We start from the raw sequence: 14,325 nt of genomic DNA on the forward strand, positions 1-14,325 counted from the left end.
GTTTGTTCATTCTCCGTGTTTTCGACCCCCATATGAAATTAGTGGCAGTTCTAAAATCCTCTGAAATGCAAACTCTGTCTCCTCCACTACCATCTGCGATCCATTCTAGCTAGTCTGCTTTCCTTTGTGACAGAGTTCCTGTTTTTTATTGACAAAAGGAGGGGAAACCTCGTGTTAAGAACCAGTGTAATTAAATACCAGGAGAGTTCTCCAGAAACCAACCATGTGGAAGTGGATGAAGACAGAAAAACCCTTTAATGTCGCTGATGTGGGTGTCCAAATGTTCAGACAGGGTGTCCACTTCCAGTTTCTCACTGAAAGAGGAACTTAAAATTGCTAAGGTTCTGGTCATTGGAATTCTGTAGAGCCACAGTTCCCAAGCAAAGGGAGACATGCAATGAATATATGATATGTGATATGATACAATATATTCTACCAACATGAGATCTCACTCTGCCTCAACACCATGAGAGTGCTCTGAACTTATTCAGGAATGATGTATCTACCCATTTCCTAAAATAAGGACAATCTCAAAAACAGATTTCTCAAATTTAACCCAAAAGACCAGGAAATGCTTGGTAGTTTTCACTAAAGTCCTTCTCTATGAACCTCCAGGTACCTTTCCAAATACAAACCTTTGCTAATTTCCATGATTTACAGATTAGAATGGCTGAGGTTTTTAGAACACACATGCTTTTGCAAGAGCCTAATCAAAGAGTCACAACTAGAGAACATGTACAAAGTAAGAAATTTAATGATTAAATACACTCAGACTACTTCAGTAACAAACACCTAATGTTTATTAATAAATTAGTACACTTGAAGGCATTTTTCTGATATCAGTCCTTCACCACTACCCACAAACCCCGCCCACACAAAGGGAGTCCACGCTACCTTTGCACTGGAATCTGGCAACTGAGCATTAGAAGATACATTTGGAAACATGAGGATAGTTGCAAATATATCAGACAATGGTTCTTACAGTTGCAGCCATTTTTAATTAAAGTAATTGGTGAAGGAATCCCACCAAGACCAAGGCTTTGAGAGCAGATTGGACCTATTGACTATATGTATATAAAAAACAAGACATCTTTTAAAGCAAAGCTGGGCAAATTCTCTATGGAAAGGGTGCCATTGGCACTTGATCTTGACTTTCCAAAGTGCAGCAATGTGTTCCAGAACAGCTCAAGTCCTAAAAGTGAAGTTCAAGTTCTTTGGTGGCCCAGTTGTGAAGCCACTTAAATTGCAAATCCTGATGGCTTGAGGATTTCAGTTCTCCAGCCCAGAGCGTATTAGCATTAAGAGAAGTACAAGTAATCAAGCATTCTACACGGTGTCCAGGTGAAAACCATACAATCAGCAACAGTGTGGTCAAGTTTCAGACATGAATATGAACTATACGAGACATACTGAAAAGATAACTCAGAGTCTAATTGCATTACATTAACTCAACGGGGTCTTAAATTTTCTTAATCTTTTAAGAAAATTTATAAAGGACAAACAATAATAAAAATAGTAATAATATTTGTTTTTAAAAAGTGGGTGTGAATGTTAAGAGACATAAAGACTGCTTATAGGATTCACAAGATGCCATTATACTTTTAAGAAGTTAAGAGCCTCACAATCCAGTGTGTGGGAAAAGTCACACTGCATTTATGGTAAGTTAAGTAAATTTAAAGTGCACAGAACAATCTTGAAAATACATAAGAAGGCAAAATGGAGAAAATATGGAACTTAAAAAACTTTAGTGGTGGGTATTTCACAAGTTACACCTTGAAAAGACTTATAAACCAACTTCCCAGAAGAGTTATTTTAAAAAAAAGAGAGAAAGAAAGAACTCAAGCACTGGCCATATATTCTGTTAAACACACACACACACACACACACACACACACACACACACACGCCCCAAATGACAAAAATTAGAAACAGAAGAAAATTTAAAAAAAAAAAAAACACCCTGCCACTAAATTGAGTAATTTTCAGAATGCAGTATCCCTATGTTCTACAGTAGGTCAGGAAGATGGCTATAAACAGAGTCCAGGAGGGTCTGGCTGGCTTCCTGGCTCTTGACTCCAATAATTTCGAATAGCCGGTCCAGTTTGTCCTCAGCCTGGGGAATCTCTTCAATCACCCGCAGCTCCTCAGGATTTAGAATGTGGAGCATGTCATCAAAGATAGGCTGCAAGTCACAGGGGTCCAGGCGTACCTGCCGCAACACTGTGTCCTTCTTTTCTGCACAGAAGAGAGGGAAGCAAAGACAGCTGTAAAGTGGCTATACTGGCAAGGCCTAGGGAAAGGAGAAGGGGGTCCTAGAGAGAGATATTTGTTTCCTCCTCAGGCTATTATTCTCCATCTTCCATTACAGTGAGAGAGTGAGTGACCCTCTGGCACATTCAAAACAAGAGTTTTTACTTGCGTTGCACTGTAAGATAGAAAACAAGAGTTGCCCGATAGAGATCAGACAAGGTCCTGCTTGAATGGCTGTTGATGTATCATTAATGTGACATTTGCCTAGACTTAAATACCTTCTAAACTCTTTTAGAATTCAAAAGGTGAATGGTGAGTTAAAGAAACCAAAGAAACAAAAATAAAAAACTAGAAAACCTTTACTGCTTTCCCTATCTGTAATGTCTTTACTAAACCAAAATATACATAGGCCCATTCCTTTTCCAAATGATCAAAAATTCTAAGACAATGTCGTCTACTTATCTGACTTTCTGATTACATTATAATATTTTAGAACAAAACTGTTGAGAAAGTAAAAGCACATAAATAAGAAAAGACTACTTCTTTATTTTTTTGAAATGGAATCTCACTCTGTCACCCAGGCTGGAGTACAGTGGTGTGATCTCAGCTCACCACAACCTCTGCCTCCTGGACTCAAGTGATTCTCCTCCCTCAGTATCCTGAGTGGCTGGGATTACAGGCGCCTGCCACAACACCCAGCAATTTTTTTTGTATTTTTAGTAGAGATGAGGTTTCACCATGTTGGCCAGGCTGGTCTTGAACTCTTAACCTCAGGTGATCGACTCGCCTTGGCCTCCCAAAGTGCTGGGATTACAGGTGTGAGTCACTGCGTCCAGCCTAGAAAATATTACTTCTTCTCAGGTCATACCTTACAATGGGATGAGGAACTATAACTTTTATTACTATTATAAAGCACTTTTTCTAAAATATAATATATAACATAAAATATAAACTAAAATATATTTTATGTAAATGTAAAATTGATTAATATAAAGTATATAAATTATAAATATATAAATATAACATTTTATAAATACATAAAATATAAAATATAACCCTTTCACTAAAATATAACTGGAATTACCCAAAACTAGAAAATGTCTTTCAAAACTGTCACAAATAGCATAGGCAAATTCCCTACCCTGAAATTCAAAATTAAAAGTTGCGAACTCTTTGCCAAAACTACCAATCCAATAATGTTTAAAATATTGGTATTTGCAATGTACTTTAACAAAGCGAATTTTAGGATATTTTGAAGTCACTAAAACCCATACTTTTCTTTGTTTTCAGACAAAGTTTTGCTCTTGTCACCCACTCTGGAGGGCAGTGGCATGATCTCGGCTCACTGCAACCTCTGCCTCTTGGGTTCAAGAGATTCTTCTGCCTCAGCCTCTGAGTAGCTGGATCTACAGCCAGCTAAATTTTCTTTTTTTTTAAATAGAGATTAGGTTTCACCATGTTGGCCAGGCTGATCTCTAACTGCTGGCCTCAAGAGACCCATCAACCTCAGCCTCCCAAAGTGCTAGGATTACAGACATGAGCCACCACACCCCCCTAGAACCACTTTATCAGTGATGCTCATGCTTGGACATCATGCCTACCATCTGATTAAGGTGCCAACCAGAGCCTGGACTTATGATGAGGCAAATGAGGCACTCTCCTCTGGTGTAAAATTTAAGGTGGCACCAAAAAAACTCAGTCTTCAAGTTATATTTCAATGAAAGAGGTTTGTTGTTTGTTTGAGGTTTTTGTTTGTTTATTTGTTTTTGAGACAGGACCTTGCTCTGTTACCCAGGTAACACAATGGCTCAAACTCCTGGGCTCAACGGATCCTCTGGCCTTAGCCTCTTGAGCAGCTGGGACTACAGGTGCAGGCCACTATGTTTGATTAATTATTAATTTTTTGTAGAGACCATGTCTTGCTTTGTTGCCTTGGCTGGTCTCAAATTCCTGGTCCCAAGTGATCTGCCACCACCGCCTAAAACCTGTACTTATGACTCTCAAGATAAGTTCAACTTTAAATCTTTGGATACAGCAAGCTTGGTAAAAACTTTTCAGAAAAACTTGCCAGACTACATTTTATCAGGCCTTCCCTGAAACACATTTGATAGCATCATGAGGATAAAGGATGGCCGATAGCTCTCGGCCAGGCAGTGTGAGCTATAAAGATTTAGGAGGCGTGTCTTAGCCAGCCAATGGTGAGGTTTTGCTTGGGCCAGCTTATCTCGAAGTTTAGGACTGATCTATACAGGCAGGTAATTCAGATGACTCAACTGTAACTGGACTGTGGACCGGGAGGGGCAAATCCCAGGGGCTCTTTGTGGGGGTTAAAGTGCCTGTGTGAGATCTGTTGAGATGCCTGTACCTTTGGTAATAAAGGAACCGTTCCTGCTCAGCGCGGAGGAGCCACTGGATGTAGAGTCACAGCGGAGAAGGGGCTCCGACTCATCCACGAAGAAGCCCTTGTTCTTGTCCAGTGGGGAAGGCTCCACCGTCAGGAGAGTGGAATTCTCAAGTTTTGCATTGGGGCTGGGGATGGGGCTGGGGCTAAGTGGGCTAGGACTCATCGGGAGAGCCAGTTTGTCAGTTTCCAGCTGTCCGAGAGAAAAAAAAAATTATTATATATAGAAAAAAACAGAAAAATTAAAATCCCTCCTCAGAGGCTATTTTTTGTGTTCCATTTAATATTTTACACATAAATCCTCCTATGTGAGTTGACCATAACTTATTTATATGATTGGTAGACACACACATAGATGTTTAAATCCTTCAAAAATACAGTGAGGATATGTATGAGTATTAAAACTAGGAGGCATATGCACCACACTATTATCTCAGGGGAGGAAAAGTGAACATATATGTAAAGAGAAAGATCCCCAATTTAAAACATAATTTTTTGGAGCTGAAAGGAGTCTTAGATATAATTTAGTATAGTTCTCTGTTATGAGCTGAATGAATTGTGCCCCTCCAGTTGAAGCCTTGACCCCCAATACCTCAGAATGTGACTACTGGGAGAGAGGGCCTTTAAAGAGGTAATTATGGTAAAATGAGGTCATTAGGATTGGGTCCACTCCCATATAACTGGTCTCTTTAATAAAAAGAAGAGATGAGGATACAGACACACACAGAGGGAAGACACAGTGAAGACACAGGTGAGAAGACAGCCATCTACAAGCCAAGAGAGAGCCCTCAGAAGACACCTTGATCTTGACCTTCTAAGGCTCCCAAATTGTGAGATGATCAATTTCTGTTGTTAAGCCACATAGTGTCTGTGGTCATTTGTTACTGCAGCACTCACTGACTCATACACTCAGCTTCCAGGGGAAGGAAAACTGGGGCCTGGAGAAGTGAAATGACTTTCTTAACTAAGGGCCAACAGGGAAGTCACAGAACTAAAAGTAAACTCCAGGTTTTCTACTCCCATTTCGAACTGGCTCAGGAGAAAACCTGCTAAAATTAAGAATGAGAACAGGAGAAAATGAGAGGTATCAGTGGCTGGAAGAAGACAGTCATGACTCAAAGGACAGAACAGAGACTGTGAAGCTTGTATTCTGGAGTAGGGAGGTCAGAGAATAACAAACAAGATGGTTTCAGATAAAGATGGTGAGCTTCACCACCACTTTGGCTGGTGGGTAGAGCATGCATTTTAGGGAGGCAAGAATCAAAGTTGAAAAAGCAGTTAGGATGCTCCTACAGTGGCCACATACAGTGTGACTATGGCTTGTCCTGGGGGTGTGCAGTGGAAATAGGGAGAAGTGACAGGTGATGTGACCCTACTTTATAAGTGAAGTGACTGGGGCCCAAAGAGGGCACACAGCTACTGGGAGAAAGCCAGTGCTCAACTCAGTCCTGCTTGACATCTATATTCGCCCCTTTCCTTTGAGAAAATACATCAGAACCCTGGCAGGCACTCATGGCCTCTCCTAGTACTTGATTTTATCTTTTTATTGGCTCTTCCGGCAAGGATAACAAAATCTGGGAGCCAGTTGGCCAGATCACACAGAACAGGGTTTGGGGAATGATGGGCACTCTCCCCAAGCTGTTAATCACCACTCCTTAGAATCTTCATCCCTTCACTAACACACTTCAGGTAAAATGTTTTCAAGCTCTTCGACGAAGATATTGACATTTCAAAGTATTACACCGAATAGTTATATAAAGCACAAAGCAAACACAAGTGCTTCTTTTACAAATTTTGAGGCCTGAGAAATTCTTGCAACTGATTGCAGATTGTGACGACAACTGATTACTGCACGTCTGATGTTCCAACAGCATTTTTCCTCTAAACCACCAATCACACCGTTTCTGCTTCTAGCGCAAGTTTCAGACTTGGGAAACATGTGTACCTAGCAGTCCCTTTCTGATCTACAGACAAATGTTATGTATATGCTTGTAAAATTTTAATTCCACAGGCCCTGGCACATGCCCCTCCTCCTGGAAAATGCAGATGGCCATTCAGGCCAACACACTTTTTAAAATTCACTCAATTAGACAAAGAACACTTGTCTACATTCTGGCTCTCGCGGACATTACATTGGAATACATGGTCAGTCAATATCGTACACTGTTCTTGCTTAAAAAGGAAATTCCCCCCCAAAAGTCACAAACTAAAAATCCACCCACTTATTTCCTAAATTCATTTGAAAATTTTAAATGTTTAATTTCCCCCCCAATTTCACCAAAAGGTCCTACTAGTAAAAATTAAGCACATGATTTCCAACATAATTGGAAAGACAGAATGTTGAACTGTTGCTCTCCTGTAATTAACAGTGAGTCAGGTGAATATGAAAATACCCCTGCAAATGGTATTAGTGTCACAACAGAGCTAACAAGAATCACTAAAGCCATAGGCCATTTAAAAACCATCTTTCTAGAAAATCTACTCAGTTACTAAGTATATGTCTCTCTCACTTTGTGCAACAGCAGCTGGTTGCATTCCTACTGCATCTAAAGTTATTTTCATTTTTTCCCAAAAGAAAAACAATGATCATAGAAACTTCTTTCCTTGATTTACTGCAATATATACAACAACCATCAAAGCTGGTTTGCCATACTGCAACTATACTAGGCACTGTGTTATTTCTGCTTTCTAATCAGAACATTGAGTCATCAGAATATGTGGAATAAATTAATTCCTTGTGTTATTAATTCTGAAAGCTCATCGTTCAGTATTCTGAGTTTACAGCCAATGAAAAACACCTACAGTAAGATTTAGATACCAAACAGAAGAAAAATACTCTTGGCCAGGCACGGTGGCTCACACCTGTAATCCCAGCACTTTCAGAGGCCAAGGTGGGCTGATCATGAGGTCAAGAGATCAAGGCCATCCTGGCCAACATGGTAAAACCCCGTCTCTACTAAAAAATACAAAAATTAGCTGGGCATGGTGGTGCGTGCCTGTAGTCCCAGCTACTCAGGAGGCTAAGGCAGGAGAATCGCTTGAACCTGGGAGGAGGAGGTTGCAGTGAGGAGAGATCGTGCCACTTCACTCCAGCCTGGTGCCTGGAGACAGAGAGAGACTCTGTCTCAAAAAAAAAAAAAAAAAAGAAAGAAAGAAAGAAAAATACTCTTAACGAGAAAACCAGATTTCCAGAAAAGAGGCTCCTTTTACAAAAACTTTAAGCATAAACTTACCAAGACATTCATAAAATAAAATAATTTATTTCCTAAGCTTTCTTGAACTTTCCAAATTCTCTATAAAGATATATTAGGCTGGCCATGGTGACTCACACCTATAATCCTAGCACTTTTGGAGGCCCAGGTGGGTGGCTCCCTTGAGTTCAGGAGTTCGAGACCAGCCTGGACAACATGGTGAAACCCTGTCAACACTAAAAATACAAAAATGAGCGCAGCTTGATGGCGGGTGCCTGTAGTCCCAGTTACTTGGGTGTCCAAGGCAGAAGAATTACTTGAACCCAGGAGGCGGAGGTTGCAGTGAGCCGAGATCACGCCACTGCACTCCAGCCTGGGCGACAGAGCAAGACTTTGCCTCAAAAAAAAAAAATATATATATATTAATGTTTACAGCTAGAAAACCAATAAATGTTGTTTTTAAAAACAGTCACCACTGATAAGTATATTTTCCTTCTGCTACCTTGAAAATGTTGTGGCTGCAGCAGCTCTTATTTATATAGTTATCCAAGAAACAGGGTAGTGGGAAGATTATCGCTGTGGCTGAGCTCCTCTCTATACTTTTGTTAAATGTTCATGGACATGGCATTCATATGTGTCCCAACTTATTGCAATGAGGCAGATACTAAGAAAACGTGGCCTGTAAAGGCAATGTATCTGTCATTTATTTGAAATTCCTTTGGAGAAACTTGAAAACTACAGCTCTTTTTGCTTTATAGCCATGATGTAATCCTGCTAACTTGGAATACTCACATGAGAAATGAGGTAGGGACAGTAAATAGACCCAAATGGCAGCGGGCATGGACAGCTCCCAAAGCAGCCCAAAAGGGAACAATTCTATTGTGTGAACTTTGAGAGCATACCATTTCTTTTGGCCAAACAAGTCCCAAATGTCCTACTGATTAGTTTCCATGCAAGCACACTTAGTCCTTCCAGATACTTAGCAGTCCAAACTGATAAGCGAAGAAAGATAAATGGTTCACCTTACTCAAGGGTGGGGTCACATCTAAAGCTCTGCTGCTGACCTAACAATTTTCCTAAGCACCTCTACCACTGAGTACAAGGAACCATGCAAACAGATTAGGTAAACAGACTACTGCTTGAAATTTGGGGACCTGAACATCTCTGGGCTACTGAGTTTGGTAGCAGTGTTTATGAGAATAATGATTTAATTTGCATCTGGATTGTACTGCAATAAGCCATAACTGTCAACATCACCCTTCCTTATTTCCAGCTGTGTCTTTGTCAATCCTACATTCCCACAGCAACCAGACTTCTAAAACTGAAGTACCCACTCTGTCTGCTCAACCAAATCAAAATTGGAAACTGAGGCCAGGCTTACAGTGGCTTACACTTGTAATCCCAACACTTTGGGAGGCCGAATGGGTGGGTCACTGTAGGTCAGGAGTTAAAGACCAGCATGGCCAACATAGCAAAATCTCATCTCTACTAAAAATACAAAAATTAGCTGGGTGTGGTGGCACATGCCTGTAATCCCAGCTACTTAGGAGGCTAGGGCAGGAGGATCTCTTGAACCCAGGAGGTGAAGGTTGCAGTGAGGCAAGACCATACCACTGCATTCCAGCTTGGGCTACAGAGCAAGACTCCACCTTAAAAAAAAAAAAAAAAAAAAAAAAAATGGAAACTGAAGCTCAAAAACAATTCTCCACTTCTATTATCAAACTGAAAAATCACTTCCCTGTTGACTGGCCTTCCCTTCCTGTTGAAGGTTGCAGTATTCCCCTATCCCCTGGGGATGGCAGAGCCATCACAGTGAAGGAGAATCCTTCCAAGCTTTATTCCTGGCAAAGGTGGTATATAAATGAAATAAGATTTTGAGGCAGCAAGATCTGGCAGCATTCCGGAGTAGACTCTGAGAGCAGGAATGGGTGAAAACTCCAGCCTCAGCTGCCATCTGTGTGGTAAGCACTTCATGTTCCTCATAGTCAACTCCTAAAAATCAAAGCATTGAAAATCCTGGAAAAATCCTTGCAAGAAAAGAGAAGAGACATAACACTAAGTAGTTGTGTGGTGCTGGGAAAACCACTTCCCTCATCAGACCTGTGGTCTCACTTCTAACCTAAACAGGTTAGACTGGGTCACTTCTGCGTTCCTTCCATTCAGATTATGTCTTATTTATTGCTTGTCTTACTGTTGCTGTTTCATTCTTCTCACCCACTAATCCCCCACTCCAACTCTTTTTCCCTTTCCAAGTTACTCCCAACTGAACTACTCAACTAAAGTTTACCACGAAGTTATTTTCAATTACTTCCCAATTACAATCTCCCTGTGGTTGCACAATCTGTTTTCATAAAACTAATTAATGACTCTGATGCCTCAGTAACCCCCTAAAATGAAGTATTAATTACTCAGCCTAGATGCTCTTTACCAGCCTACTGAAATGGTTCAATTTAACCCCTTGGCTTCTGACACTACCCAGGTGGATACCGCCAGGCACCTTTTCCCTAATATAACCAGATATGCCTGAGAATCCCCAGCAGAAAGCTCCTCACAGTAAAGTCGCTGTTTTAATTTAATTTTCCCTCTAGACCTCATTCAACACTCAGAAAGAATGGAGAGTTCTATGATACATTTGTGAAAATCTCTGTCACTTTAATAATGATTTTTAAAAGCCCATTTGCTAAATCTAACTGAAACATATTGCTGTTCAATATGAGATAACAAAAAGAGACTTGAAGAAGTAAGCCATTGCCAATACTGTTCTAGGTGATTCAGCACAAAATATCTGTGATTCATTTGCTGCTAAGGAAGTTGTATCAGCCCCATTTTACAGATGAGAAAACTGAGGCTCTAAGAGGTAATAACTTGCCCCAAGCCACAGAGCCAGAATTCAAGACCAGGTCTGTCTAGTTTCAAAGCTACCCTCATTGCTGCCATGTTACTTCCCTCTCTGGACCCCACAGCATTTAGAGAAATTTGACAAACCCTATAAACTGATTACAAGCAATCACATGACCATAAGGTGTTGCCCTAAGCCCTCCACCAGAGTGAAGGGGGTAGAGGTGAGGTCTGCAAGGACCTGGGACTCAATGGCAGACTTACACTCCAGCTGGATGACTGCCCTGAGATAAACAGGAGAGATTCTGTAAATACCAGATACCTCAACTAGCCCATAACTTTGTATTCTATCGAAAATATTTCAGATCCCAACAGACCAGTGGCTGGTTAAAAAACAAACAAATTCAATTTCTACTAAATGTTTATCTCAAAGGAATTCTAGTCACAAATAAATATAAAATCACAACTATTTAAGAATTATGATATTATCTCAAGCCTGTTTCCCCTGCTCTCCCAGCTGCCCAGATAATCAAAATCAAATTAGATTTCAAGGCCTTCTATAGGCCTACATAGGCATATAAGATTAGACTCTGGGAGGAAAAAAAGGCATATTTTCTTTGCCAGAAAAGTATTTATTGATGTCTGAATCTATGTGGTCTTTAGAGAACAGGAATTCAGATAATAAGAAATGCTTTCTTATTCAAATCTATATGGGTCCAAGACTTCAGATATAAATGAGGGTTCAGATAATGAGGGTTAGCATCCTCATCACAAAACAATTTATCTGAACCTATTCAATTCCTAAGTTTAGACATTATAGAATACTTGTATATAATTATTTCTTCCTTAAAAAATAAAAACAAATACGTCGCCTCTAAAAATAAAAATTTCAGATGATGAGACACAATGATTTTTAAATTATTCTTCTGAGGGTGAATTCTTGTCCAATTCATTCCAGAGCAATGGGTCTTAGTGAGTAGAACCCAAATATATTCAAATTTTTTTGCAAACAAAAAGCTTAAGAGGCAAATAGAAAAATGCTGGTTTCTAAATGCTTGAAAGAAGGATTACCAGTTTTAAGAAATTTAGGAAACGTCTTTGAAATGGGAATATGGACTGGAAATATATACATACATAGATAAAGCAAATATGCCAAAACGTGAATAACTATTGAATCTAGATGGTAGATTTATTATTTGTTGCAATGTGCTTCCAAATTTTCTTTGCTTCATAAGTCTTCTTTTGAAACATTATTTAAAAAAAGTAAAGAGAAGAGCCAAGAGTCAAATAATTTTAAGACAAAATTCCCCAAACTTTTCCTAGGCTTCCACTGTTGAGTTAAAACTACTTGTTTTCTTTACTTCTTTCTTCTTCTTCTGAGCAGCCCAGACTTCAGGACATGAAGCAAGGAGGTGTTTCCATTGCATAAGTAGGAAACAGCACAAACACTTACATCTAAATTGTCAATTGGCAAGTGCACAGTGAGGCCCATCTGCTGTCTAGATCTCTCTGGGATTACTGGATATCATGGGATGGAATAAAGAACAGGAACACAATGTCAAGATATTCTGCTCAGCTTCCTTGGGAACCCCCAAGCCAGACCACAGAGATAGCATAGGTGAGTGAACCTTACACTGGGAGCCAATGCGGAGCCTGCAGAACAAACTCACCCACCATCAGGAGAATCTCAGGATTAATCTGGCCAAAAAAATGTCAAAACCACTGGTGAATGATTTTAAAAAACATTCCCACTCACCCTAGATCTGTTCAAGCACAGAATAATAAAAAGGTTTTGTTTCAACTGCAACCTTACTTAAGGCATATGAAGTTAGCTTAGGTTAACTAGTCATGGTGGGTTTCTCGCTTAAATACTCCAAACTCAAATCAAGGTAGTTGGCTATAATTTTCTGGCTATACCTAATCTTAGAATTCTCATCATTTCTAAGAGTTAATTTCAAAATTGAGCCCCAAAGTCTATAAATCCACCCCTATTTAAGTCAAAGTGTCAATAGGTAATCCTTGCCCTAAGCAAGAGAACTGCACCTTTCCTGTATGTACAGGAGAAAAGCCACAACAAATAGTGCAGCACAAAGCTGCCAAAGCTGGTAAGAACCAGCTGGCTCCTGAGGGAGGGGCAAGGGAGGCCAGCCCCGCCCAGCTGCCCTGCGGGTGTCTGCAAGCTGTCCAGGCTGCTGACATCAACGGTAATGGTGTCGCAGCTCTGAGCTGACTCACTGACTAGCTTTCTCAAAAAGAGGAAGTGAGGACAGAGAATAAGTGGGCTCTCTTGGTCAGAGCTGGAGTCCACTCACGTTTGAATATATTGCCAAGCCTTCTAAGAGCTCAGCACCATCAGAACATTAGGAGATCATGCTCCATTGGAAATTACTTAGCTTTCCCTAAACTTCTATTGGGAAATCTTTTCCCACACACAAAAAAAGACTTTCAATAATTCTGTCCATAAGAAAAGGTTTCACAAACATTTTTAAAGCTTTCTGTAAGACACTGTGGAGGATAGTCATTTCATAGGAAACCCAAGACCTTGAAGTAAGAAGGCTTAAGTTCATCTTTATGATTCAGATTTTTTGAACTCAACAAATCTGATTAAATTAGCATTGTGTAGTAAGTCCATTAATTAGATTCATGCCATTAGAATTACAATACATATGATCCACAAATCTAAGTTACCTTTGACTTTAACCTCTGACTTCCAAGTCTCAGCAACTCAGTTTCCCTTCGTGGAGGTTACTACTGTTACCAAGTCACAATTTACTCTTCCGGAGATAGTCTATACTTAGGCCAATAAATAAGTACATATATTCTCCACCCCCCCCTTATTTTTTAAAATAATTTTTAACATATATGTATATACCGTGTGTGTGTGTGTGTGTGTGTGTGTGTGTATATATATATTTTCCAATATGGTTACACAATGTACTACATACTGTTTTGTTCTTTTCATGTTGCCCAGGCTGGAGTGCAGTGGTGCAATCTGAGCTCACTGCAACCTCCACACCTCGTATTCAATTGATTCTCATGCCTCAGCCTCCTGAGTAGCTAGGATGACAGATGTGCACTACCAGGCCCAAATACTTTTTGTATTTTTAGTAGAGATGGGGTTTTACCATGTTGGCCAGTCTGTTCTCAAACTCCTGACTTCAAGTGATCCGCCCATCTTGGCCTCTCAAAGTGCTGGGATTACAGGCGTGAGCCACTGCGTCTGGCCCTACATATTATTCTTCACCTTACTTTTTCCTCTCAATTCTTCTTGAGGCTAGCACATGAAGAGCTGACTCACTTCTGACAAGTGCATGCCATTCCACTGAATGGATGTTCTATAACTTATATAACCAGTCCTCTAGTGAAAGGCATTTGTAGATCTCCTCACTCTTTTGCTATTACACATGACACTACAGTGAATACACGTACTTGTACTTGCATCGTACTGAATATATGAGAATGCCTGTAAGATATCTTCCTAGACGTGGAATCATAGGTCTCTATGTCAGCCTGAGAGGGTAAAAGTCTTCATGTTTAAAAAGTCTTCAGTATTTCTTTCTCTGTAAATTGTCTCGTTCACAAGACGGCATAATTTTTTCTTAATTTGTAAAAACTCATTATTTTTTCAATAAACTTAACCCTATG

At 40.0% G+C, this 14,325-nt stretch overlaps 1 protein-coding gene across 2 annotated transcripts in view; it reads right to left on the bottom strand.

Moving 5' to 3' along the window:
• Nucleotides 1-780: 780 nt before the first annotated feature.
• Nucleotides 781-14,325, bottom strand: part of TNFRSF21 (TNF receptor superfamily member 21) — a 79,704-nt gene continuing 66,159 nt past the window's right edge. The window contains exons 5-6 of one of the 2 annotated variants that reach the window (XM_002746620.7): nucleotides 4,616-4,844; nucleotides 781-2,235 (exon numbers count right to left, since the gene is read on the bottom strand). In XM_002746620.7, the coding sequence (XP_002746666.1) occupies nucleotides 2,006-2,235; nucleotides 4,616-4,844 (459 nt within the window). In that variant the 3' untranslated portion in view covers nucleotides 781-2,005. The remainder of the gene's footprint in view (nucleotides 2,236-4,615; nucleotides 4,845-14,325) is intronic. The other variant, XM_008994545.5, reaches the window with a different exon arrangement.

Source organism: Callithrix jacchus, chromosome 4 (genome assembly GCF_049354715.1).
Source record: "Callithrix jacchus isolate 240 chromosome 4, calJac240_pri, whole genome shotgun sequence".
NCBI lineage: Eukaryota > Metazoa > Chordata > Mammalia > Primates > Cebidae > Callithrix > Callithrix jacchus.